The 27,972-nt window shown below is 37.7% G+C and overlaps 2 protein-coding genes across 4 annotated transcripts; one reads left to right on the top strand and one right to left on the bottom strand.

The window, feature by feature from the left end:
* Positions 1–7: 7 nt before the first annotated feature.
* LOC109079776 (ubiquitin carboxyl-terminal hydrolase 7-like) lies at positions 8–21,466 on the top strand. 2 transcript variants are annotated; one of them, XM_042725819.1, is made up of 31 exons: positions 8–940; positions 4,035–4,139; positions 4,283–4,481; positions 4,668–4,806; positions 4,897–4,985; positions 5,069–5,177; positions 6,783–6,913; positions 7,398–7,452; positions 7,597–7,677; positions 7,767–7,857; positions 8,102–8,184; positions 8,538–8,647; positions 9,065–9,221; positions 12,171–12,315; positions 12,535–12,665; positions 12,888–13,022; positions 13,710–13,811; positions 13,930–14,035; positions 14,177–14,269; positions 14,361–14,428; positions 17,435–17,535; positions 17,626–17,779; positions 17,877–17,944; positions 18,029–18,137; positions 18,246–18,323; positions 18,442–18,542; positions 18,724–18,823; positions 18,985–19,104; positions 19,230–19,301; positions 19,804–19,894; positions 19,986–21,466. In XM_042725819.1, the coding sequence occupies exons 1-31, from the start codon at positions 859–861 to the stop codon at positions 20,090–20,092; spliced, it is 3,312 nt and encodes a 1,103-aa protein (XP_042581753.1). In that variant the 5' UTR covers positions 8–858; the 3' UTR covers positions 20,093–21,466. The 2 variants fall into 2 exon arrangements, with proteins under 2 accessions (XP_042581753.1, XP_042581746.1); XM_042725812.1 differs by having other exon boundaries at positions 9–940; positions 9,065–9,242.
* A 111-nt stretch (positions 21,467–21,577) lies between these two features.
* Positions 21,578–26,986, bottom strand: si:ch211-157c3.4 (Lipopolysaccharide-induced tumor necrosis factor-alpha factor homolog-like). Of its 2 annotated transcripts, none has more exons than XM_042725833.1 (5): positions 26,868–26,986; positions 25,035–25,102; positions 24,774–24,884; positions 22,810–22,978; positions 21,578–22,727 (listed from the first exon to the last, which is right to left on the bottom strand). In XM_042725833.1, the coding sequence occupies exons 2-5, from the start codon at positions 25,078–25,080 to the stop codon at positions 22,613–22,615; spliced, it is 441 nt and encodes a 146-aa protein (XP_042581767.1). In that variant the 5' UTR covers positions 25,081–25,102; positions 26,868–26,986; the 3' UTR covers positions 21,578–22,612. The 2 variants fall into 2 exon arrangements, with proteins under 2 accessions (XP_042581767.1, XP_042581774.1); XM_042725840.1 differs by having other exon boundaries at positions 25,035–25,105; positions 26,868–26,947.
* Positions 26,987–27,972: the final 986 nt, after the last annotated feature.

The raw sequence follows: 27,972 nt of genomic DNA, 5'->3' as shown, positions 1-27,972 counted from the left end.
CTGTTTGGACCTCCATGCGGATGTGACATTACAGAGAGGAGCGCGACCGCCATTTTGAGTTTTACCTCAAACTGAACCGATCATAAACCAGGGGAGCGGGTGAGAGAGGCTCTGGCCGTGACCGGGCAAAATTAGCTTTTCTCCTTTCAATAGCCTTTTGGGATGCCGCTTCAGGGTGAAATTGAGCGTTAGACGTTCAGGTTTGTTTCACTTGTGATAACGGCTTGGCGAAACGTGGGCATCTTTGTGAGTTTGAACTTCTAGATTAGTGCGATTTCACATTAGAGCCTGGTTTGAATGGATAGGTTTTTTCTCCGCTCCCCCCCAGAAGAGGGACAATCGGAGGAGCACACGGACTGGAAACATTGCAGGGGAAATTGTATTTAAAATAATCTCTCGGAGGCGCGCTGTATCTTATTTTTCACTCTTGCTAGCTTCAGCTGGGCTATCTGTGTTTTCCCCGGCTGCAGGCTGTTGTGGGTTGCATTCGCTCCGCACTAATACGGGGGAAAGCCGGGGTTTCATTCATCGGGCCTTCGTTAAGCAGAAGCCCGAGGCCGCCGACTATCCTTAACGTTAGCATCCCTTCATCCAGGCGCCGAGATTGGGCGAATAGCGAGCAAATACGTCCGCGTTTCTCTGCCTGCTCCCCCACCGGCCTCCCTTCTTCCGTCTCCGGCGCTGACAGCAGACAAGGCCGAGGTCGTCTTAGTGCAGGCCCAGCCGCAAAGGCTCGACCTGTTTACCCCACCTCCGCGTCCTCCGACTCCCCAGCAGCCTCTGCCCGCGGAACCGCCACCAGACCGGCCCGAGGGAGACAAAGAGCCCAGACACCATCCCACCCCAACAGCCGCCGACATGAACCACCATCACACCCAGCAGCAGCAGCAGAAAGCCGGCGAGCAGCAGCTCAGCGAGCCCGAGGACATGGAGATGGAGGGTACGTCAAGGCCTCGTGCGAAAATCAAACGCTCACAGCCTTTCATTTAACACTACAGCTAACATTAACACATCAAGCTAGATATTTAACTACTTAACTGTTCAACATCAAGCTACTCTGTCGCATGTTTTGACCCCGATAGCTTGTTAGCCAGAAGCTAACCGTGAACTTAACGTTACCTCGCAGCATGCGGAGTTTAATCAGTCAGCAAAAAGTCCATCATATTTTATTTACCTCATCATCTGAGTCGCATTACACTGCCACGTTGGTATTAAAAACCACGTAGCGGTTGTTTTACTTAAATTATTCTGTTTGTGTGACCGTTATTTGAGCTGGATTTCTTCTGTTGTCGTTTGGCGAGTCATACATGCTGCCTGCATTAACGTGGCGCAGCCCCATCTTTAAGCTCTTCTATCTACCAAACCGTGTCAGCTTTTCCTCTGATCGTGTAAGGAGCCCCACGGTTACACCTGTAGATCCCGTGGACAACTTTTGAAAAGCATCAAGGGGTAAATGCTCACAGATAAGCTAGTTATTTGGCCGGACGAACCTGTATTGGCGTGCAGAATGGATACATGTAAGTCCATATATTACGTAATTTGTGATTGAAACGACAAAGAAACGTTTGCTGTTGAAATGATCCCGCAGGGGCATTAAACCGGCCGGTCGTCCACTAACTAGTTCACGATGCAGTCGGACAGTTAAGTGTCCTTTCAGACCATCTGCTTGATGCGACATTTCTGAAACAAGTTGCTGCTTCATTTGAATGGCTTTCTTCAATAGTCAGCAAATCCCCGTGTCCCGCCACCGGGGTTTTATTTATATATATATACACACACACATACATACACTGTTGAGTGCTGGTGGAGTCAATAAACAGCATCAGAGGATGATTGCTGGACAACAGCACCATTTTGAACTGTGATTCGCTCCTGAACTACATACACGATGACAGGCTTTCTGTGCGATACCTGATCGGTGAAGGTGCATTTAGCTGTTTCAATGTCTTATTGATGTGTTTCTGTTGTTATTGGCTTTGGATGCGTTCCGCATTGGAAGTGTTGCGGCTCGATTAGGGGGAGTGGATGGCAGGTTTATTCCAAGATGGTGGACTGTGTTTTGCACAGATCAGTTTCTGCGAGGCCTGCTTGCGTCGGTGTTTGTTTATATCTGGGTGACGGCGTGGCCTGCGGCGCATCATGGCTCACCAAAGGATCCGCGAACCGAGTAATTTATTTGCTCGTCGGATGACACGGTTTGCCGAGAATAAGAGCTTGGTTTGCGGGGGGAATCGTTAGCAGTGCGGGTGTATGTGTGTGGAGGGGGAGGGGGTGAAACGAGCGGATCAGCTCAAACGAGTCATTAACGTAGCGTCTTTTTCTCAGTGACAACCTTGTTATTAATTATATGTGGTGAGTACCCATGCTGTCAGTTGTAAATACAGGTTTGATGCGTTTTAGGCAGACTGTGGGTCAAGACCAGCGCGTGGGGATCCGCCGACGGCGCGCGGGGATTTTCTGCTTCTTCATTGTATAACGAGTCATGCTGTGGTGCCGCTCGCCATTTTTAATGATTACGGCTTGCTTGGCTGTTTTTTATTTTTATTTGGATCGTGCACACTCGCGATCGCTGTGGGAGCATTTAAAAGGCCGTGGAACATTGCTGTGGTTTATTACTCGTTGTATTTAGGATGTTAATTTGTGTGCTGCGTTTCATCAAAGTTCTGCAGTGCACGTGTGGGGGCGTTTCAGCTGCTGCTGCTGCTGTCCGGAGACCCGCACTCAGACCTTTCAATACATGCACATAATCACACCACTTATCACAGGCCTAGGAATGCGCAAAAGAAACTCTAAATGGTGCTATGAAGCCTGCAGGTTGGCCTGTTTTTAATCTCACTCATTCAGGCCTTTTCCTGAACAGCAAAATGTCGGGTTCACATTGCATCTTTTTTTTTTCTCTCTCTAGCCAAGAACCACCCACTTATACGGGTCGGGAACAGAACCAGTTTGTTTTGTTTTTACATGCGTTTTATGCTGTCTTCACTTGCTATTGGAAATGTCCTACTTTCCGTTTCTGAAGTGGACATGTTCAAGTGCTTTGTTGCCAGAAAGAATAAGAATCATGCAGGACTTTAACACATTAAATCTTATGGAAAGCCCAAATGTATTAAAGATGTTTAGTTAATATCCAATAGATTTTGAATTAAATGTCGCGTCCCATTCTTTGATAGCCATTTAAACATTACCTCTGCTATCTAGATTCTGGAGATTAGAGATTCTGTAATTTTGGGCAAGTAAATGTGGTCTTTGCTGTGTGAAATGCATACAATGTGCATCAAATGGCTGTTTATGTATAGACATGTACATGATTGTAATGGCTAGAGAAGGCCATGTAGGTATTGTGGGGAAAATTAATAAAATTGTCACTACAGTGGTAGTTTTCTCATCTGCGATGTTTTAATTTACCATTTATGTCCAGTTTCTAATTATGATACGATGCCTTTTGTACGCGCAACTTGGATATTTTTTATTGTAAATGTTAAAACAAAATAGCAATGTCCTTCATTTCTACACTTGCAGACACTGCATCCACCGTATTTTCTCATGACTCACTCCCAGTTATGATGTTTTATGGTATATGCTCAATTAATGATCTTTTCAATGTGACTTGAATGCATCTTTTTTACATTGTATTTATAGGCTATCATGGACTGCTGAGAACATGATTTCAGATGCCTTCAGTAGTGCTTCAGAATCTTTAGTTACAGATGCAAATTTTGCTTTGTCACTTAGTGTTCAGTGGTTTATAATTGTGGTCTGTTATTTTTCTCTCTCTTTTTTTTTTTTTTTTTTAAATAAAACGTGTATGTATGTATATGTGTGTGTGTGTGTGTGTGTGTGTGTGTGTGTGTATGTATATATAAATGAAATGAGTAATTGTTATATATAGAGCTACACATGCTAAATTCTGAATCATCATGATTAGTTTTTTGCTGAAAGATTCCCTGAGTGAATTTATTTACCTGTTAATCAGAGTGAGCTTGCAAGAAATTTTATGGGATTGACAAGGGACTTTCTTGTTTTATTTTTTTCAGCTGGGGACCCAGATGATCCTCCAAGAATTCCCCAGAATCCAGTCATCAATGGGAATGTGGCTATGGCGGACGGACACAACAACACAGAGGAGGACATGGAGGATGGTAAGAAACGTGTTGAAGCTCAGCACCATGCATGTTAATATTTTTTTTAAATAAGTGTTTTTATAGTATTTCAAGTTATGAATGAAAGTACATCTGCAGATCTAACTATTTTTTTATTTTTTTAATACAACACTTAATAACAGACACAAGCTGGCGCTCAGAAGCCACTTTCCGCTTTGTGGTGGAGCGCTTTAGCAGGCTGAGTGAGTCTGTTCTCAGCCCACCCTGTTTCGTGAGAAATCTGCCCTGGAAGATCATGGTGATGCCTCGCTTTTACCCAGACAGACCTCACCAGAAGAGCGTTGGATTCTTCCTTCAGTGCAATGCTGAGTCAGACTCTACGTAAGCAATCACTGCCATTACCTTTTCTAGTTTAGAGATTTCAGTGATGACCTTGAATCAATGGACTCCTTTTCTTTGTGTTAATAGTTAATATACTTTGGCTTTTTTAACATATTTAGCAGTTATTTGGGGGGGTATTTCTACCTCCCTTTAAGCAACCAAACCTAATTTGATCCTCATTTGTAGGTCCTGGTCATGTCATGCTCAGGCCATGCTCAAAATAATCAACTACAAAGACGATGAGAAATCCTTTAGCCGCCGCATCAGTCACCTGTTCTTCCACAAGGAAAACGACTGGGGCTTTTCCAACTTCATGTCATGGAGTGTAAGTTTACATGCTTTGTATGAATGTCTCTGCTGAGCTGGTGTTATCAAAGGTGAACGCAGCTAATTAGCTTATATTGGTTGATTTCAGGATGTGACTGATCCAGAGCGGGGCTTTGTGGAGGATGATAAAGTCACTTTTGAGGTCTATGTTCAAGCTGATGCGCCTCACGGTGTGGCGTAAGTCATTTCTTATATTTTACTTATGTTTCAATGTTGCTGAGCTTTTGCAACAGTAGCTGACGTCACCATTATACTTGCAGCTGGGACTCAAAGAAACACACTGGTTACGTGGGGTTGAAGAATCAAGGAGCCACGTGTTACATGAACAGCTTATTACAGACTCTCTTCTTCACAAACCAGCTTCGGCGGGTGAGACATCTGCCTTTCATTATCAGAATCAGAAGGTTTTTTGTTTGTTTGTTTTTTTGTTATTCCTACAGAATGCACTTTGTACCAATTGACATTTGCTTTGGATGTGATCAAGTAAATTACTATTAAAATCAACCCTCTACATTGCGAGTAAATCACTCGCATATGCGACTAAATCTTCACTCTGGGCGACTAAATGTATAATATTAGCCAATGGCTAATAAATTCTCAGATTTTACTCTCCAGTGTGTGAGTTGGAGGCTAAGTATAAGTTTAGCACAGATATATTTTCACTCGCCGAACACACTGACTGAGCGCTTCAGAGTTTCACACTCCAAGCGATCTGTGGTGTTTTTCAGTTCATCTGAATGGATGTGCAAAGCACCTGTATTTGACGTACAGTAAACTCTAGTGTGAAGTTGTTACGCTTTGTCTCACACACACGCAGAGAGAGAATTGATAGCTACATGTAAACTAAATTCTTTGTTGTGTTTTCCAGTCAAAATAACGGCATTCCTTTTGGAATTCTGGAGCTTTAAAGAACTGCTGGGATTTCCTGTAGTGGGCGGAGCTAATGCGCAAACGGCAATCTCATTGGCTGGTGTTCACCTGTTTTGATTTCAGCAAATCAGTTCGAGCGAACACAAAACCTGATTAATATTCTTTATATATATATATATATATATAATATATATATATATATATATATATATATATATATATATATATATATATATATATATATATAAATATAAAATATGTAATATCTCAATCTCAGTCTGGCGAGTAAACTAAAAATTTACTAGCCAATGACGATTCAGTTGCCAAGGTGTCCGTAGAGGGTTGAAAATACAATTCCTACTTTGCAAATTGATTTTCCTTAGCCTGTTGTAATTCCAATGAAATATAACCTACTTTCCAACTGCATCCCTTACCTAACCGAAGTGGATGCATTACTTTGATGTGATGAGAGAAGATGCTGTGTGCGTTCAGGTGCAGCCAAGTGTGGCAATATTTTGGTTCTTATTAGAGTCATACATCTCTCCGGATGGGGATACAATTTATGGTGTAAAGAAAATGTGAAAAAAAGTATATCCTGCTTATCATAGCTTGTGTCAGTGTGTTCCTGTGCTGGCAGAGCACATTTTCTCCACAGCAAGCCCTGTTATTAACAGGCTAAAAATTTCACCATTGTTTCTTTGAATAAGAACATAAAACAATAAAATCATGGCAGTTTTTATACACTACTATTCAAAAGTTTGGTGTCAGTAAGACTGTTGTACAAATGGTTCTGAAAGAAGTCTCCTTTGCTTACCAAGTCTGCAGTTATTTGATCAATCAGTAAAAAGATTTCAGTGTCATATGACCCCTTTAGAAGTCATTGTAATATAGTGATTTGATGTGTATGTGAATACATTTTTTTCAGGTTCTTTAATATAAAGTTCATAAGAACAGCATTTATTTAAAAACATGCATGCATTATTATTTTAATATTGATGTTTTATTGCATGTTGGTCATTTTATAATATGTAATAGTTTTCAGAAGAAAAGTACAGGTTGATGCTGTGCATTTGACAGAGAACTTGCTTTGTTATTGCTTTCTAGGCGGTTTATATGATGCCTACTGAGGGAGATGATTCCTCTAAAAGCGTTCCCCTCGCCCTGCAGAGGGTGTTCTATGAGCTCCAACACAGTGATAAGCCTGTTGGGACAAAGAAGCTGACTAAGTCCTTCGGGTAGGTTTTGTTTTGAATGTTCAGTTTGCAAGCACTTTGAATTGAGCACTGACATACGACACGTCTGCCAGTTGACATTCTTGAGCGAGAAGTGAAGTGCGAGCTTCATGTTTTTCCTCGTCATTGTCTTTGAATGTCTTTGTCTTTTATGCTCAGTAGTGGATGTTCTTGCTAATTTTTCTGAATTCCAAATCCATGTAATCCCTGATTTTCTTTCAAGTTAAGTGTGCTGTTTGAGCATGTTTCTAATTATTCTAGCCATGATGCAATAAAGGCTTTTTAGGTTTTTGGCTAAACTTTGAGTGGCCTGGCCATGAACTTTTAAGTGAGCATATTCATTTTATTTCTTGTAAAATCCAAAACTACATGCTTTTTTATTTCTTGATTCCACTTCTTATTGGTGGGAAACTATAGAGAATTTCTTAGCCTTTTAATAAGAACTTCTAAAACTTTATAAGCAATAAATAAATGTCTGTTTCCTCAGATGGGAGACTCTAGACAGTTTCATGCAGCATGATGTACAGGAACTGTGCCGAGTGGTGAGTAGCCTGATCTCCGTGGGTCCCTTTGGATCCTTCTCTTTTAACTAATTGATCAATTGAGTGGTTAGTCATGTCAGATTGAATGAGCATGATTTGGGTCCAACCATTGTGTGAATTTTTATTTTTTTTTGCCAATTTTAGCTGTTGGACAATGTGGAGAACAAGATGAAAGGAACTTGTGTGGAGGGCACAATCCCAAAGCTCTTCCGAGGGAAGATGGTGGTAAGTCACTGGGACTCTCTCTGTGGTTTCGCTCTATATCTGATTCATTTATTCAGCCTCACCACATTTGGGTGTTTTCTCCATTTCAGTCCTACATCCAGTGTAAGCATGTGGACTATCGGTCAGAAAGAATAGAGGATTACTATGACATCCAACTCAGCATTAAAGGAAAGAAAAACAGTAAGTGTGGCTTTCTCTGATCTTCTGTCTTGCTGTCCTCCCTTCTGTTCCGGAAAGGCCTTTCTTGTATTGTGGTCTATAAATGTATGAGTTTTCCGACATCTTGCAACTGAGTTCCAAGACAAAATTGGCAAATTCAGCTCAGACTGATTCAGATGCCATTTCATAATGTTGTGTAGGACTACACTGTCTCGGATGTGCTTGTGTTGGGGTGTGTTACTAACGCACCTTCTCTGCCCTGCAGTCTTTGAGTCATTCAAGGATTATGTGGCAGTGGAACAGCTGGATGGGGATAACAAATACGATGCAGGGGAGCATGGTCTACAGGTGAGGGGTTTGCATACATCACCCTCCGATGCTAACAGCCCTAAAAGTTGTTACCCTTAAAGAGGGACACAAGGCAAAAAAAATTCCCCATGTGGATTGCACAACTTTTAAAAAAAATTTTTTGAAGTGTTTACCAATATAAAGTAGCAATATAAATTGACATCTAAGTGGTGCATCGATACCCCATTGACAGTCTACAACGGACCTACTTAAAAATTTGTTGAAGTCTTGCTGATATGACCGCGGCTTAAGTCTATACAGTAATTTATATCTTCTTGTGGCTGATCCATATTTACATTTTTGTAATTTTCGTCCATTTTACTGGAGTTTTGACTGGTTCATTTGTCTTCCAGGAAGCAGAGAAGGGTGTAAAGTTCCTGACCTTCCCTCCTATCCTGCACCTACAGCTCATGAGGTTCATGTACGACCCTCAGACTGACCAAAATATTAAGATAAACGACAGGTAACAACTTTTAACCTTTTTTTTTTTTTGTCTTTTCATTGTGTCGTAGATGTAAAAATGTTTTAATCTCTGTACTATGTCTACTGTTACACTAAAAATGTCACTGTAATTGACGAGTTTGTGATGAAATGAGTGACACTGATACTTATTATACTTTTGGAATCATTTCTGTGAAATAAACATTGTGATTTATTGGTGGTCTGAATAAATGCGTGTCCTGCATAGAGGCAGATTACACTCTTAAAATATCTTTGTGAGAGTGAATGCTCAATGTTGTTTGTTGACTGAAAACTAACTTGAATATGGACAGGAGGCTGCACTTAAGGATGCACTCTTTCCTATTATCTTTCTGGCATCTCTTGCTCTCTTTCACTCATGATGTTGGCTGAGCCTGATACTTGATGTTTTGCCCTGCAGGTTTGAATTCCCAGAGCAGTTACCTTTGGATGAGTTTCTGCAGAAGCCAGATGTGAAAGACCCAGCCAACTACATTCTCCACGCCGTGTTGGTGCACAGCGGAGACAACCACGGGGGTCACTACGTCGTCTACCTTAATCCTAAAGGAGACGGCAAAGTGAGTGTCACCGCACCAATAGTGAGAACCTTTTATTTCTGGGGTCCCTAATTTTCTGTTGGTGGTTAAGGGGTTTTTGGGTGGCTTGTGGTTGCATGGAATGTTTTGTCAGTATTGGTAAAGTAAAACCTTAAAGCACTGGAGGTCTCCAGACTGAGAATGAATTTTTTTTTTTTATGCACATCAAGCATAAAAATACCAAGCAGCAACTGTTTTTCATTGGTAATAAGAAATGTGTTTTGAGCATCAAATCAGCATATTGAAATGATTTCTAATATGGATTACCTGACATTGAAGACTGGAGTAATGGCTGCTGAAAATTCAGCTTTGCCATCACAGGAATACATTACATTTTAAAACATATTCAAAAATAAAACCGTAAATTGTAATGATACCAATCACCATATTACTTTTTTCTTTAAACTGTATTTTTGAATAATAATTTTTGAATTTTAAATACAGCCTTGGGGGAGCATAAGGGACTTATTAAAAAAAAACAAAAAAACATAAAATTCTTAAGCTTTGTTCAGACTGTCTTTCCAAATTCGATTTTTGTTCATATCGGTCTGGAATCCGGTCATGTTTAGCAAGTGTGAATGTCAAAAAAACACAAACAAATGAAGTTTGGTTTTTACTAGCATGTTTCAAGCTACATTCATATGTGGTTTGAAATCCTATTCAAATCCTATTTCTGGAAATCCGTTTCAGTCTGGCCAAAGTTTTGTGTAGCCCTATGTCACTTTCTCACGCAAGGTAAAATATAAACACGTCAGATGTTGTTTGTAGAAAACATGCTGAATGTCTTTGCAGAAACAAGGTTGTCTTGTTTGAAGTGCAAGTCCAGCAGAAAATGGCATTATACAGCTGGTCTGTTACACCTCTTATTGTAAGACAACATCTGGGGTGTATTCCAGAAAGCACGGTTAAACCCTGAACATTTGGTTGATTAACCCCAAACCCTGCTTACTCAAGGTATGTGGTTCCAAAAACACGACTGGGAGTAAGTTCATTCAACTCAGAGCATAAGACTCAACACAGCGACGAATCGTCAAGTCACTATGGAAATGGACGCTAAGAAAAAGCGCACCATGCTGTTTCTTTCTTCTTCTTTTGTTCAATGGTCATTTACATGCTTGGTGCAAATCACCACCTAATTGATGGTTATTTTTATTTTTTTTTTTCAGTTTAATCTTTAATCCTTAAGAATGTGAATTATGCTAATTATATATTAAGTCATATCAGATATGTATTTAGATTTATAATTTAGACATTATAGAAAATGCCGATCCATGTGTGAGATGAAAATATAAATTGTAATGAATATATATATAATGTTATCTTGTCAGTGTTTTAGAATTTATACAGATTACTGTTAGGCCTATATATGCCAATAAAATAAATAACCGTATTAGAATAATATATTACCTTATTTATTACTTATATTAGTGCTTCATCACTAACATCTTTTTTTGTATTTTTGTGTATTTTTGTGTGCTATCTGTCACGCCCACTGAAGGCTCGTCAGTAGAACTAACCCAGGAACATATCCTGCTCCAGAGCAGGTTCTCTTCAGCGGGCAAGTTGCTATGGTTACTTACCCTGAAAGTAACCTCTGATTTTGGAACCGAAAGCTGAGGTTATCTGCTCACTTATTCTCAAACATACCTGGGTATGTCACATGACCTGCTTTTTGGAATCCCCCCCTGTATTACAAAATGTATTGCTGTTGTTGTTTTTAGCTTAGGTGTAACTCGTTGCCATAGAAACCAATGCAGATACTCAGTAAAGAGAGAGAGAGAGCGCCACAGGACACACAAATTAGATCTGAACAGTGTGGACAGGTAATTAGGGCTGCACGATATTGGGAAAAAATGACATTGCGATATTTTATTTTTCTGCGATTATATATTGTGATATGAAATCTAATCTAATTTTTTCTTACAAACAAAAATGGGGTGAGCACACTTACATTCTCATTTTAAATGATTTAAACATCAGAGTATTATTTAAATTAGAGTAAATTATTTGTTTGTAACTTTAAGATATGGTTTGAATTGTTAACATATTAACTAACATGAACTTACCACGAGCAATACTTTTGTTACTATATTTATTAGTCTTTGTTTATCTTAGTTTATAAAAACATAGCTGTTCATTGTTTGGTAATGTTACTTCACAGTGCATTAACTATGTTAACAAATACTGTACAACTTTTGATTTCAACAATGAAGGCTATAGCCTAAATGTTGAAATTAACAATGTTGTAGAAGTGCAGTTTAGTAATAGTAAATGTTAAATAGTTTAATAAATAGAAACATTATTGTAAAGTGTTACAGATTTATTTTTATACACCAATTCAGACCAAATATTTGACTGGTAGTGTATTTATCTAAAAATATTTTAAAATGTTCTTCAAACTTTGTCATCTTGATGCTATAGACTTTCTTTGATTGTCTTATGTCAGAAAATGTATATCAAGATGTGTGTTTCTGTCAAACCTACATCTTCATGGGCAGCTCTCAATGCTTCAGCAAACAGAGTTTGCTTGCAGAGTTCCGGCTTGTGTTCCATTCCTCATTCTCTTTTCTAGTTTGTCTGCTGTTTCTCCTGACTTTCTCCTGAGCTCAAAGGCCAATAATAAGTCCCAAACATTTATGTTGGACAAAATGTACAATATTCAAATATTTTCAATGTTACGTTACACTAACAAAAATGTGCATTTTGCAAAATGTTACCAAATCAGGTGCTAGTACCACCTGTTTTCATGTTAGTCTGGAGCCCTGCATTGTATTTATTTTTACTTGTAGTGTTTAGTCTGGTGGCAAACATTGTGACTTTTGTCTTTTGTCCTGTGAAGTGGTTTATGAAATTCAGTCCCACATGCCTTCATAATTTTTTTTTCCCCCAGATGTAATGTTTGTTTGTTTGTTTGTTTGTTCCCTTTTGCAGTGGTGTAAATTTGATGATGACGTCGTTTCACGGTGCACTAAAGAAGAGGCTATTGAACACAATTACGGTGGTCATGATGATGACTTGTCAGTGCGTCACTGCACCAACGCTTACATGTTGGTGTACATCAGAGAGTCCAAACTTAGTGAGTGTCGTTATATATACATACAAACCTATTTACACCTGCTGTGAGGTTAATTTATTTATTTATTTTTTTGTTTGTTTTTTAGCTTGAGGTAATTTCACTTTGTGACTGAATAAGTGGCTGGCACCTGTAGACACCACCCTGTTTTTGGTTGTGGATCCCACAGCATGCTTTTGTCCTATGTCCATCTGTGCTCATAAGTGCTGTTGTCATGTCCAGGTGAGGTCTTGCAGCCGGTCACAGACATGGATATTCCTCAGCAGCTGGTGGAGAGGCTGCAGGAGGAGAAGAGGGTGGAAGCTCAGAAGAGAAAAGAGAGGCAGGAGGCTCACCTTTACATGCAAGTACAGGTATGGTGTCATAATGCCTGATTAAATTAGTTACTCTTGAGTATTCAAAGTCCTGTCTAAATGAAAGATGTATTGGTCCACTTGGTGTGGCAGATAAAATGAGTCCCTTTAGGTCTTGTTTGAATAGACTTTTCACTTTAGATCTTTAGAGTGGGCGTTGTTAACTAATTCCATGCTACTTTGTGTTTCTGTTAAACAAATACTAACTCTTTGTTCCTGTAGATGGTGACGGAAGACCAGTTCTGCGGGCATCAGGGCAACGACATGTATGATGAAGAGAAAGTAAAATACACAGTGTTCAAAGTTCTGAAGAGCTCCACTCTGGCTGAGTTTGTTCAGAACCTCTCACAGACCATGGTGAGACGCCACCTGGCACAGTTTCTGTAGATGACATCTTTTGTTTTCTGATCCCTGCAGTGTATAACAGAAAAAAAAAACTCATTTCTAAATGAGTTCTTGCCTTGACCGAGACGAGATTTATTTATAAATGTACTCATTCCCAATGCAAAATGCCTTGCCAAAATAACAGCCAATAAATACTTGTAAAAGCAACTATAGGTTTCTTTTTTCAGCAATTTGTCAGTTGGCAACAAACATTTTTGTTTATGGTTTTATATGTCTGAAAATGAAGTAAACTCTGCCACCTTGCCTTTTCAAAAGCTGCCCTTCAAAGCAGTTATTAATATTTTGATTGGTTTCATTGTGACAATCAACCAGCTGTGTAAAAATGAGCTTTTAACATCACACAGCAAATGTGTGAGCAAACAGCAAAAAGATAATCCTGCTACAGTAACCACATTATTAATTAATTAATGCTGCAATGCATTCTGGGAGCGTACAAGTCCTTAAACCAGAAGTATTGTCTATTATGAAATGGTTTGTTCTGACAATTCTGTTAAGCTAGTTGGGACGTGTTGTTCTAGCTTGTTAGGTTGATTGTAAATTCTCATTTGTTGGTATTTATATTTATTTAATATCAGATTAGTTGCATTTATTTTCTGGTCTGTCCATGAAGATGGTCTCAATGAACTGTTTATCCTCCAGGGTTTCCCACAGGACCAGATGAGACTGTGGCCAATGCAGGCCAGAAGCAACGGCACTAAACGGCCGGCTATGTTGGACTATGAAGCAGATTGCAACAAGTCTGTAAGTCTGTGCGCTTATGTTTTTAAACATTCATGTTTTTTTTTTTAAAAAGTCATTCTTGTTTCTTATGTTGCTCTGTATGTCAGAATAAAGCTGTTCATTTCAATGTCACAAACAGATGATCGACTTGAGTGATAACGAGAACCCATGGACAATATTTCTGGAAACTGTAGATCCAGAAATGGCCGCCAGCGGTGCAACGTTACCCAAGTTTGACAAAGACCGTGAGTTTCGACATGTACATGTATTCAGAACCATTTTAGGGAATAGATTTTAATTGTTTATTCTTACTGAAGAGTAAAATGGCCTACAAAACGTTTCCAGTTCTGATAGCATCAACTTTTTAACCCTGTTTTGATTTTCAGATGACGTTATGTTGTTCTTGAAGATGTATGATCCAAAAACCAGAAGCTTAAATTATTGTGGACATATCTACACACCTATATCCTGTAAAATACGTGAGTATAATAGGGTTGTCCTCATGAAGTTTAATTGAGCAGTAGTCAGTCCTTTCTGATGCTTAATCCGTTCTAACCTTGACCCAAACAGGAGGCTTGCTGCCCGTTATGTGTGAAAGAGCAGGGTTTCAGCAGGGAACTAGCCTTATCCTCTATGAGGTAAGACTGTTGGTTTATACAGTATTCCTAATGATGCATTTATTCATTTGTAGTTTTGTATAGAAAGTGGTTATTAGAGATGCATGATATGCCTGCAGTAATTGTTGTTGTTTAAAACGGATAAATGACTCATGTTATGCTATATTTGAAAAATGTAAGTAAAAAGATAAAATTTGTAATAAGTAAAATAAAAAAATATTTTGTATCGTACAAGTCAATTTAGGCGACTTAGTCAATTTAGTGTGAATTTTTTTTTTCTTTTTTTTTTTTTCTTAATAAAGATATTAATGCTTTTATTCAGCAATGATTCATTAAATTGATCAAAATTTACCTAAATGTTTTTTACGACTTCAAATAAATGCTGTTCTTTTGAACTTTCCGTTCATCAAAGAATCACGGCTTCCACAAAAATATTAAGCATCACGGCTAGGGCTGCACAATTAATCGAAATTAAATTGCAAAGGCAATAAATCCCGATTAGGCAGAAGCTGTGATTGTCATGTGTATCTTTCGGTGAAGCACAGTTCTGTGATCAGCAGTAAATCTCCATCCAAGGCCAGAGGGTGCTCTCGCACTGAAAATAAAAATATGCCTCGAAGCTGCAGCTGAATAAACAGAAGATTTAACTGCTTACATTGATTCAACGTGACTAATAAACACACGACTACGGCAATATATGGTTTATCTGAGTTCTTATTAAAATTTTCATCATAATAAAGTATATCTATAATGAAATGCTAATCAACATAGCCTTTATCACTGCTTAGAATACAATTAAATATTGTGTACCTTAATTATTGTTTAAGAAGCCACATCCAGGGCTCTAGACTAACTTTTTGCACTGGTGCGCCTACATTTTTTTGTTAGGTGCACCAGCACAAAAGTTAGGTGCACCCAAATTTTTGACCGCATCACATTTAACACTGCAGTTTTACAAGTTCACTTTTTTTAATCGCTGTAAATATAGGCAATATTGACTTGTAAATTATTAACTAACAATCTGGTCAACATAAAGTTCTTTATTTGAAGCACAATTCTACAAGAACGGTAACTTACTGAAAAAGTGCTTCACTGAGCTGAAATTTAAAGTTAAAACATCTCAAGATAAATGAAATAAAAAGAAAGTCTAAATTAAGTGTTGTAAGGGCTTCAAACTGAACATCTCATGGCTCAGTGTCTTATGGACTATCCTCGATTGCAGTCACATGCCCCTTGGATGGCCAACTCCTGTAGTTTGGCCTTCTTGATCTTTGGCCTTATTTAAACCAGCTGGCCACACTCTCTCTAGCATCAAAATCTTCCAGGCTTGGCCCCGCTACACTGATTCTTATCAGATCTTCCACTGTGTCTGAATGAAGGGATGCTCTAGTGTCTGATCTGAACAGCTAAACAGTCCCTAAACAGCTTATACTACTGTCTCAGCTATTACAATAGTTCAGCTTTGTATGTAATAGCAAAGGGATTATATTTTGTTTCGTTTTTTTTATTAAGTAAATTTAGAGAAACGTTTGGAGCATTTTTTTTTTGTTGTTGTTGTTTTTTAATAAAGACCAAGCGGCCAGTGTTAGACAGTGAGCATATGTTTGATCAATTTAGCGTTCTCATATCATCACGACTCACCTAAAATAAAATCTATAGATATAAAACAGTTCAAGCATATAACAATGTTTAAACGTTAGACCCAGATAAATGTGCGCTATATCCAATATTTTGTGTGGAGAAGCTTCAGGACATGGATCAGTGTGATCACTTGCATGGTTTTCAGTAGATACGCCGTCATTTTTGCACATAAAGGTAAGAGTAATACATCATTCGTAACTGCAAAGGGTCTTTTATTTGTGTGCACTCACAATATCAACAAAACTTTGTGCTTTTATGAAATAAAGAAAACAAACACAATGCGCTTTCTGCATCTCGTCTTTAACAGGAGTACAAAAATGAACTGAACTCAGTGAAAACATGCCTCACAGACATGATAAATATATCTATAGAAAGCTTTAAATGATTACTTAATGAAATAAAACAAAACAAAAACTCTTTCATTATAATAATAATACGTAAAGATGCACTTCTCTCTAAAGGCGTGTCTAATGAGGGGATGGTGAGTCAGGATCAGCAACTTCATCCTTGCGACACAGACTCAGAAAACACTTGTTTATGTAAATAATTCAAATATCTTATTACTATTTCCCCCTGTCACATTTATGGTAATTATTTTTGTCAGTGCTTTGCAGCAAGCTTGAACTGTGTCTGAACTATGATGTGAAAATTATCCCGAAGCCCGGCTTGAAGGGCGTAAAAAAAAAAAAAAAAAAGTAGGGGTCTGTCGGGCTCGGGCTGAAATGCAGGGCTCTAGTGTCTGTTGTTTAACCACAGGGAGACTTTCAGAGTCGCAGAGACTTTTTTTTTTCCCTTGAACGGCTGGTCGCACTCTAGAGCACTGACATCATCTCACAGAAGAATTTATTTTAAACACTTGACTGATGTTATGAACTGAATTTGGAGTTAAAACATGTCAGAGAACTACGGCTCTGTGTAGTAAATGCTGCTCTACCTGAAAGCAGGTGATGGAGATTTACTGCTAATCACAGAACCAGCTTTACTGACTAAATGCGCATGACAATCACAATTAATCGTGTTCGATTAATCGTGCAGCCCTAATCACAGCTGTTTTCAAAATTGATCATTACAAATGTTGAGCAGCAAATATGTATATTAGAATGATTTCTGAAGGTCATGTGACATTCAATACTGAAGTAATAGCTGCTGAAAATTCAGCTTTCCCATCACAAAAAAAAGAAAAGGGAGGAATAAAATTATTTTAATTTGTAATATTTCACAATAGTACTGTTTTTGGTCAAATAAATGTGGCCTTGGTATGCATAAGATACCTCAAGCTGTTGAGTGTTGATTTATTTCATGCATTCTTAATGGTTAGTGTAAATGTGTGCCATGAGCTTTATGTTAGGAATATATCACTAAAACATGGTGCATTCTGTGTTACAGGAAGTTAAACCGAATTTAACAGAGCGAATTCAAGACTATGATGTCTCCCTGGACAAGGCTCTGGATGAGCTGATGGATGGAGACATAATTGTGTTCCAAAAGTAAGTATTTGTTGTCTTAATTTCTAAATTTATTTTCCACAGCTTAACAGTGCCTTGAAATTAATTGTTCTTTTGTTGTATCACCACCAGGGATGATCCTGAAAATGAAACCAGTGAGCTGCCTACTGCAAAAGACTACTTCAGAGACCTGTACCACCGTGTGGATGTCATCTTCTGTGACAAGACCATTCACAATGACCCAGGATTTGTTGTGACACTGTCAAACCGAATGAACTACTTCCAGGTTAGTTTTTTTTTTTTACATAAATCAGAATGATGATCTACTGCCAGAAACCAGAAACCTCTGGAAAATCATCTCATCATAATTCATTTATTTTCAGGTGGCAAAGACTGTTGCGCAGAGGTTAAATACTGACCCCATGCTCCTGCAGTTCTTCAAGTCACAGGGGTACATCTTTTAATTTTCAGTTTGGTGTCACGACTTTCTCCTGTGTTTTCATCCATAAACGTTCATTTTTATTCTCCCTCTCAGGTACAGAGACGGCCCTGGCAACCCACTCAGGCACAACTATGAAGGCACTCTCAGAGACCTGCTGCAGTTTTTCAAACCCCGGCAGCCTAAGAAGCTCTACTACCAGCAGGTGAGAGAGCTCTTATCTTCCATTTGGCGCTCCTCTTAGGGAATATGAGATTTTCAAAGCTGTTACGTTCCAGGCATCTGATTTATTCATGGTTTTGCCTCCCCACAGCTCAAGATGAAGATCACAGACTTTGAGAACAGGAGGAGTTTCAAAGCCATTTGGCTCAACAGTATGTTTCGAGAGGAGGTAAGAAAGTGCTGCAATGATTCCAGCATGCCAGCCAGCCCTACTCATTTGCATAATGTACGTTTCCACAATGTTCTGCACACTTATCAGTGTGAATATTTTCTCTCCCTCACGTTAGGAGATCACACTATACCCTGACAAGCATGGCTGTGTTCGGGACCTTCTGGAGGAATGTAAAAAGGCAGTGGAACTCTCCGACAAAGGCTCAGAGAAGCTGAGGTCTGTCTGTTCTCAATTCAGTGCAATTTTCATCAATCAGGGATTTCTATATTCCAATGTCTATATTGTTATTCAGTGTCTGCTATGAGAGGTGTTTCCATGAGTGTGGTAAAGCATTATTCGGACCCCTTTCACTGGTCACTGCTATTATCAACGGTGTCTTTTTTTGCCCTCTCTATAGGCTGTTGGAAATTGTCAGCTACAAAATTATTGGGGTTCACCAGGAAGATGAGTTGCTAGAATGTTTATCTCCAGCAGCAAGTCGAACATTCAGAATAGAGGTAAGGAAGAGCTGATACACGCCAACCCTCATTCGCTTGTGTGCACAACAAAGCATCTGTTCCCTAGTAAAGCCTCCTAATATGATTTGACATCTGAGTTGCCACTTTTATTAGTGGATTCTGTTCCCCTTCAAAAACGAGATGTATCTCTTTTGTGGCAGGAAATCCCTCCCGACCAAGTGGACCTGGACAAGGAGAATGAAATGCTGATTCCAGTTGCACATTTCCACAAGGAAGTCTTTGGGACATTCGGAATTCCCTTTTTGCTGAAGATCCGTCAGGTGTGTTAGCTGAGTGCATTGTGTAGGCGGCCAGCTGTCGTTTGTTTGCTGTGTAGATGGATGGCTGTCGTTTGTTCAGTTTGTATGTGTTGTGTCCGTTTTAATGGATTCATTTATTGTGGCAGGGGGAACCCTTCAGAGAAGTGATGAAGAGAATTCAGAGCATGCTTGACATTCAGGAGAAGGAGTTTGAGAAGGTAAGAGAAGCAGTGAATTTTCCAACCTGGAAATATTTTGCACATTAACCCTTAAATGCATACCTTTGGTCACTATTGTCCCTAGGTATGATATATTTTATTATGTTTTATTGCAAGGCTATTGAATTTCTCATGCTTGATTCCACAATTTTTTTTGTAACTTTTTTTAACTTATTGAAATAAGACAGATTTATACTCTTGGGGCATTTGGAGATCCATCAGTGATCAGTGTTAAATACACCTTTTGGGTAACTAAAGAACTGAATATGTACTAATGAGAGAGAGAGAGAGATATACATATACATGACTAATGATAGATGGATAGATTAGGTGAAATTTGATTAAATTGATAAAAGAAAAATTACCATTGGTCACAAATTAGCAGAACGTAGTCCAGATTAAGACCTAAATTTTAGTTCCACCCAGATGATCATTCCTAAAATAAAAATGCATTTAACAGTTGATATGAAAACAAGATTAAACCCGTTTCATTTTCTTTTAGTTCAAGTTTGCAATAGTGATGATGGGCCGGCATCAGTATATCAATGAAGAAGACTACGAGGTGAATCTGAAAGACTTTGAGCCACAGCCAGGTATGTTATGATCCTTTGACCTCTGACATCTCAAACAGTAGACACTGCGTTTATGTTTGTGCCAGCATTACTATGTTGTGTCCTTTCTCAGGGAACATGTCACACCCGAGGCCTTGGTTAGGGCTCGACCACTTCAACAAAGCTCCAAAGAGAGGTCGCTACACGTATCTGGAAAAAGCGATCAAGATTCACAACTGACAAGTCCCCGCTCTAACCGACCATACTAAAGACTTTAACCAAACCTCTTGTGTGCACCACTTTTAACACCTGCTGTCTGGGTACACAGGCACCATGTATGAAGTCTTCAGCGAATGGAGTGACTGCTGATGCTCCTGTTTTCCTTTTTGAGGCTGTTCGATTTGGCTTCTCTAACTATTGACTGCCTGTTGGTCTGGAAGAATGAATTGGATTTTAACAAGGGGGAACAGTATGTCCTAGACTTTTGTTTTGATTTTTATTTTTTGTTGTTGTTTTTTTGTTTTTCTTTTTAAGTTCGTTTTTAAAAAAAAAGTTATGGCAAGAAAGCTGCTGCATTGTGAGGTGGAGGCGATGGAAAGAGGAGTTTTGTCATTTGCAGAAGATTAAAAGGATTCCTCCATCCTTCAACAAAAAAAAAAAATAAATCACTGCAAATGGCTGAGGCTTTTGCTAGTTGCCCTGACATGGTTGTCTATTTTCTGGTCCCTTAGTGCAACTAGTCCATTTTCATGTTTACATGATTCTTCTTTCTCACTTAGTTTGGTTGGACAAATTCAGTTTGTCTTTTCTGGAAATCCTGTATAATAAAGTAAAGAGCCACAGCATCCGTTTTAAAATAAAAAAAAAAATGAAATAAATCGTCTGTTCTTCATCTTGCACGTTGGCACTTAATATCCAAGGTTTTACATTTCTCAGCTTTGTTAAATGTAATCTTTGGTTGGAGTTTGAATTGCATATCCCTTTGGGGTTTTTTTTTTTTTTATCCCTTTTTTTCGCGCTCTCTCTCCCCATAAAGTTTTGTTTTCCCCGGTTGTTAGCTCCTCTGTCACTGGCTGTGGGATTATTCTGATGGTAAGGGAGGGGTCGCTTGCTGACGGCTCCAGATTCGTTGTACTGTTTGTTGGCACGAGGTTGCAGACATATAGAAGACTGGTTTGGGACTTAGAGGAACCAGCATTAATGATCCAATACAATTTTTTTTTTTTTTTCTTAAAGCAAAGAAGGAATGCTCCCTAGTGCATAGTTGGCTTTGTAAAAACGATTCAAATTGTATATTTAAAGAATGAACATGTAAAATTAAAAACACCGATTTGTTGGGTACAGATCAGTTCAGATGTTCATATTCATTGTGTGTAGTTTTATTTTGGATCCTGACAGTTTCATTTGGTCTTTTTTTTTTTTTCCTTAACTAATTGCAACAGTTTGTCTCGTTTAAGTGCAGTACAAAGAAGACCTGCAGATCACATCTATCTTTTTTGATTTTTTTTCTCTCCTGTCTAATTCCTCTGTGTAGCAGCAGTGTACGACAACTCTTCCTGTATATTGCCTTTTTGCTGGAAAATGTATGTTGAATAAAATTTTCTATAAAAGCTACCACCATGGCCCTTGAAGAATTGTGACTAGACGCTGTTCAGATTTTAATGCTGTGCTAGTGTCATGTAATATGAAGATTTCAGCGTGTATAAATGACATGCAGAGTTCTCATTAAGGTATTGCACAGACACGTTTCAGTTTTATTATGACAGTTCCATTTAGATGCACATGACATTTGATATTCTAAAAATTCAGAGTACTTACAGAAGTGAAAAAAATGCTAATCAGTCAGCTTTGGCAGTATGTTAATTAAAAAAGTGAGTTTTGAAATTATGACTTCCATTTACTTTAACAGATCTTTTTGGTTCTAAATTAAGTGTCCTCAACCTTTTTGACTTTAAAGCCTCCCATTGCCCACAGCAATATTCAAAGACCCTATGACTTTTTCCCTGTTTTTTTTTTTTTTTAGTATATATTAGATGAGGATGTTTTTTCCCAGTAAAATATATTAGATATTGACATAACTACAAAAATGTTTTTTTTTTTTTTTTTTTTTTTTTTTTTTTTTTAAATAAAGCAATGTATTCATTTAAATGACTGAAGTACTAGAACTCATACTTAAAAATGAAGACACATCGTATATCCTGGCTTTTCTACACGGTGTGTTTAAAAAAAAAAAAAAATCCAAATAGGTGTACGGCGATGCCCCCAAAAAAACAATTTCATTTTAACACTTTCATTTTCTCATTTTAATAATCTAAAGAACTTTTTTTTTGCACTCTAAAGAACCTTTTGTCCAACTGGAAGGTTTCCATGGATGTTAAATGAAACCAGTTGATGCCAGAATTACTGATATTTACATTATGTGATATAAAAATCTAATTTTTGGTTCCACAAACTCCTCAACACTCTGAAGCCTTAACCCTGAGTCCTTTCTAGATATACAATCAAAACATGAGTATTTATATTTATTTGAGAGTGTAATAATGTAATGCAATACGTAATATAATGTTATAATAAAGACTAAGCCAGATGAACATCAAAAGGTTCTGAGATTCAAAGATTGCGAAGCATTAGTTTACACAAGCACGTTTGTACTAGATGACATCTGTGTTGTCCTGAAAGTGTCCTCCAGTCCTTCATATAGTGTAAGCTTCCACACAAATCCATGAGTGGTGTTAAAGTTGGAAAGGGGTGGGTTAAGGGTTAGCAGCATCGCTTCTTTTCAATGTGCAGGATCTTATTGCATTTCGGGCATGTGTGATAGACGTCTTTGAAAAACTTCATGAAGAACGGAATCAGACAGCAGCACAAAACAAACCTGGAAAGGAGGAAGACAGTTTGGATTTGATAATGCGAACAAGATTTGATATTTTTAGCTGCAAATTCAAATGGACTCTCACCCGCACAGAATGAAGAGTAAGCACATCAACCAGGCGTAAACTCCCACTTTGTGGGTGACATTGGTTAAGACCTGCTGCTGGCAGCTTGTGCACGTGGCCATTCCTGGATTGCGACCCAGCTCATATGAATCGTAGCTGACGAATTTGTTTCTGGCTTCCGTTGACTGAACTGCAGGAGAAGAATGTGTTTTAGTAAGTCTCTCTCTCTCTCTCTCTCTCTCTCTCTGATTTTTGTTTACCATTATACAAGTTTTCATCCAATAATGTGTCATCTATCGTATATTTAGTAGCTACAACACTAGAGGGTCGTTGTAGACAGAAAGGCGAAACGTACAAGATAGACTCAGAACTGTGAGAAATAAAGTCTGAATTGTGTTATAAATTTGCAATTCTAAGAATTTATGTAAATATATGGGTTTTATTATTATTATTTTATTCCATGACAGAAACGGGCTTCCATAAACCCGGCACATTTTAGTTTTATTTAAATATTGCCCTTACCAAAAAGTAGTATACTTCAAGTTTATTTTATTAAGTATACTTAAGTAAAGTTCAAGTAGGCTATATTTTTAAGTATACTTTATGTAGCAAGTATACAAATATCAGTGTTCTAGTAGTATATTTGGAAGTGTACTGCTTCAATACTCCTTGGGACTAAATTGGCCCACTTTCTAGTATATAAAAGTATACTTTTAAGTATACTTTAAGTATAGCAGTAGCAAACTTTGAGTACACAACTAGTTTACCTCTATGTTTGTAGTTTGTACTGCAATTATACTAAAAGTGAACTTATATGTATACAAACAGTTTACTAATTAAATACTTTACACACTTTGAAGTATAGTCTCAGTAAACTACTAGTTTAGTAGTTTTATACTGCAAGTATACTCATAAGTTTTCTTTAAGTGAACTTTACATCATACTTTAAGTATACTAATATGTCCCTATTTAGGTTTTAATTTGTATATATTTTTATTATATGGATATCTGAATATACAAAACATCCAAAGAAAGAACAGCGTATCTGCTTGTAAACAAAAACATTTTATTCTAGCTTCATGCATTCTTTTTAAAACACTTTAATGTGGGTAAGTTTCATAAAAAAACAAAGAAATAACATTTTGAACAAAAAGCTGAAAAAGACTATGAATTGGATTCAGAATGATAATCAAAACGTAGATGGAGTCGATCAACACCCCAAAGCTTGACTGTAATTATAACATCTTCATCGGTCGACATTTTATTCCATAACATTACAGTTTTGATGCTGTTTCATGTCAGATGATCGCGTTACATGTGTTAGTACAGGGGTAGGCAAGTTCGGTCCTGGAGAGCCGCAGTCCTGCAGAGTTCAGCTCCAACCCTAAAAAAAAACCTCACCTGCCTGTAGCCTTAGTAATCCTGAAGACATTGATGAGCTTGTTCAGGTGTGTTTGATTAGGGTTGAAGCTGAACTCTGCAGGACTGCGGCTCTCTAGGACCGAACTTGCATACCCCTATGTTAGTATCTGTTGTTTCTTTTTCTTCTTCACTTGTGTTTTCTTGGAAATTCTGTACAGAAGATACAACTTGTACTAGCTCCCTCTGCCGTATAACAATGAAAACACGGATTCTAGGAGCACAAGTATAGTTCAAATATACTTAGACTTTGTGTAAGTATAAGTCAAGTATACTTAAATGTCATTTTAAGTATTTTTCTGAGAAGTACATAAAGCCCATTTCTGAGAAGTACAGAAAAAGTAAACTAAAAGCATACTTTCCTATTTTTAGTTTAAAAGAAGTATACTAATAGCACACTTGAATAAACTTATTTTTCGTAAGGGTGCATAAAAGCTATATATTTGACCGATATAGCTAGTGTACAGTAAAATCCTGACATTATCAAGCAAAAGATGGGCAATTATTTCCATGTGGTCTTTTCAACTAATAGTTTTCCAGAGATAAATGACAGGTAACAGGCTCACCAGGTCTGGCTGATGCCATCTGGGTTCGAGAATCGTCAATGGTCGAGCTTTTTGGGGTGAATGGAGTGTGCACATGGTAGACCTTGACGTTGGAGCCCTTGGCACCCTCTACTGTTAATGCCAAGCAAAAAGATACAGAGAGAACATTTATATTTCTGAAATATATCTATTTCAGAATTCCAGATTTGCGTCACGCACACTGACTTGATTGTTTTTCCATTGTTATGAGCCATTCAAAATGAACAATGATAATTGACTTACCTGGTATGGCATATGGAGGTGGGTTTCCGGTTCCGTCAGCACTCATTCTGTCTTTGGCTGGGTGTAAACTGCTGGGACAAAATAAAAGTCTTTATGTGATATTTTACAATATATTTTTCATATGCTAAAAAGTCCTAAAATGACTTCTGTGCAGCATAGTGTTTACAAATGTGATTATGCACTGGTAACTTGAATTATCTGTTACTGGTAAGTAAAAACATAAGAAAATTCTCAGTAAAGATGCTGAAATGGGCAGAACACCTTCAAAGGGCAATGCCTTGTCAACTCTTACTTTCTCAATGAAATAACCCAAATGCTCATTTTCTCTTCTTCCGGCTCAATAATCATCAATATATGTGTAGCTGCCAACTTTGTTTTCCCAAAGTGAATAAAACGCAAACAGTCATGTGGCATTTATTTCCATAATTGGTAGGGTAAACACCTTAGTTAACAAAAAGGTGACAGTGTTGCAAGCCCTGATTGATATAGACGTCCACCCAAAGACAGAAGTGGAATGTTGCTCTACCGCATGTCTGGCCGTGGTACTAATACTCCAATAATCAAACCCTAATGCTTCTCATGGATAATAGGAGCTGGTTAAACTGACAATTTCTACAACAATATGATTTTGCATGCAGTATAGACCAAACACACACACACACACACACACACACACACACACACACACACACACACACACACACACACAAGCTCCAGCAACTGTGTTAGGAATTAGGGATAATTTAAACATGAATCGGCCTGAGTTTGTCATTTATTATCATTCATCAGATCTCTTAGATTTTCTCTTAAATGAGATCTTGTTTTCACTTCTAGACAAGGTTTTTGGATTACACTGGTTTACCTCTCTAACCAAATATATCGGATCAACACCAGAACATAAAACATTTCCACCAAATGTATATGTTATATGTTATTGTAAAGTTATTTTGATTATGTTTAGGTGTGGATCAGTAGGAGGTGACCTGGAAAAGTAAAAAGCCTAAATACGTCAGCTGTTTTACTGAAGCAAAAGCACACAAAGTCAAAAAGCACCGTTCATTGGTCAGCTTTGATCAAAGCATTCACTGCGCTGTCTTTTTTCTTAAATGACGCATTTTAGCTCCTGCTGTTCAGCATAACAAAGCTTAACAGTCAGATAATAACAAGGCCTCAAAATCTTTCATTTACATTTATTAACATTTTTACTTTTTTTCAGCTTCTTCTTTTATCCTTAATCTGTTTCTTAAGTCCCTCTCTGTTCTGTCTTGTACTATTCCAGAAAATATTTTTGAAATGGTATTGTTAGCATGTATTGTTCTAAGCATAGGTATTGTTCTCCTGTTATTGCATCCTTAAGATGACTCACATATTGTGAATAAAAGTGTCTGCTAAATGAATAATCGTAAATGATATTTAATTTCACAAATTGCTCAAGAAAATTAGCTTTTTCTTTTTATATAAAGATACAAATATATAAGATTTCTTATTATATATTAGAAGCAATACAATAATCTGTTTGTGAAAAAGGAAAGTTACTGAACAATGCATAACATTTTTTAAACTTATATGGTCTTCTGATTTGAAACAAATCAGCCTTTAAATCATAATAAATAAACTTATTCAGCAGTCGCTGAACATTTGTCGTTCAGGGTTCTAATTAATTTCACAAACAATTCAAGATAAAAACTATGAAAGTAATATAAACAGCAATGCCAAACTGTTTAATTGTTTTAAGATCATTTTTACATCCTAATCTTAAACCTTAATCCAAAAGCACTCTTAATCTCCAGAAAGTTTAGTTGGTAAAGCTTCGTGTACAGCGAGCTTTCTTACCTGTCTTGTTGAGGCTGTCGCTGGTGGTTAGACTGAAACCAGTTTCTATTGCGTTTACAATCTTTTCATAGTCCCTCAACTACTCCACCCACCTTCATTAAAATATTCTGTCACCTTTTATGAATGCTGTTGTGACAGAAACAGGAAAAAGGCTGTATTCTTTCCACATCTGTCATTGAAAACGTCTCTGAATAACCAGTTTTGCTGATAGCAGTCAATGGCGGCTTTTATGAATATAAACATACTACTTTTTGACTGAATATGACTGACAAATCAGCAAAGTGTACTGTGGTAGCAGGTGTTTTGTTTTCACTTTTCATACCTTAAAGTGTTTTCTGCTATAATGTGAAGTTGGCCAGAAAATAGCCGAATCAGAACTAAACTGAAGTTGTGTGATTTCTTTTCTGTAGTGTTTTGTTTAGATTGATTTTACTGTCTTTGGCATTCCATAGTCTTGACTTATGTATTAAATTAAGAATAGCTTCAAAACTTCAAAAATTCAAAATTAACCAAGTATTTTCTTAGTATGTTCCTACTGCATGAGGATAGGCTCCAACATCCCCCTTATCCCATACAGGCAGTTTGGTGAATGGATGGAAAGAATAAAGGATGGATGGATAGATAGATATTAGTATGTGATGTGTAAAAGCTGTTAATGAAACTTTTGATTTTAATTTTGTTGTATCACATAGTACATATTCCCCTAGTATATTTGAATGTTGATACAGTAATGTTAGTGTCACTGTGACCCCCTGTGAAGATTTAAATCTGGTGTCTCTTGAGAACATAAACTTACAATAAAAGAGTCCCGTGATGTTCACTTATACGTATACTAATACGAGTTGTATAAATTAGCATTAGTTGTATTATAAACAAGCACAACTTAACAATGAACAATGGTATATTTATGCCAGTAAATGCTGGTTTGTTCATTGATTTAATTAATGTTAAGAATCTGAAGCTTATTGTTGCCCATATTTTTAATAGAAAGATGTGTGATCACTGTCAAGGTGAATTTTATTTATAATTATGTCTTCAGTGTGAATTATGAGAGGTGTTAATAGGGCCTCATGGTCCCTTGGACCACAAACAGAACATGTTAAAC

This window comes from Cyprinus carpio, chromosome A3 (assembly GCF_018340385.1).
Source record: "Cyprinus carpio isolate SPL01 chromosome A3, ASM1834038v1, whole genome shotgun sequence".
NCBI lineage: Eukaryota > Metazoa > Chordata > Actinopteri > Cypriniformes > Cyprinidae > Cyprinus > Cyprinus carpio.
This window is presented reverse-complemented; position numbering and strand designations above follow the sequence as displayed.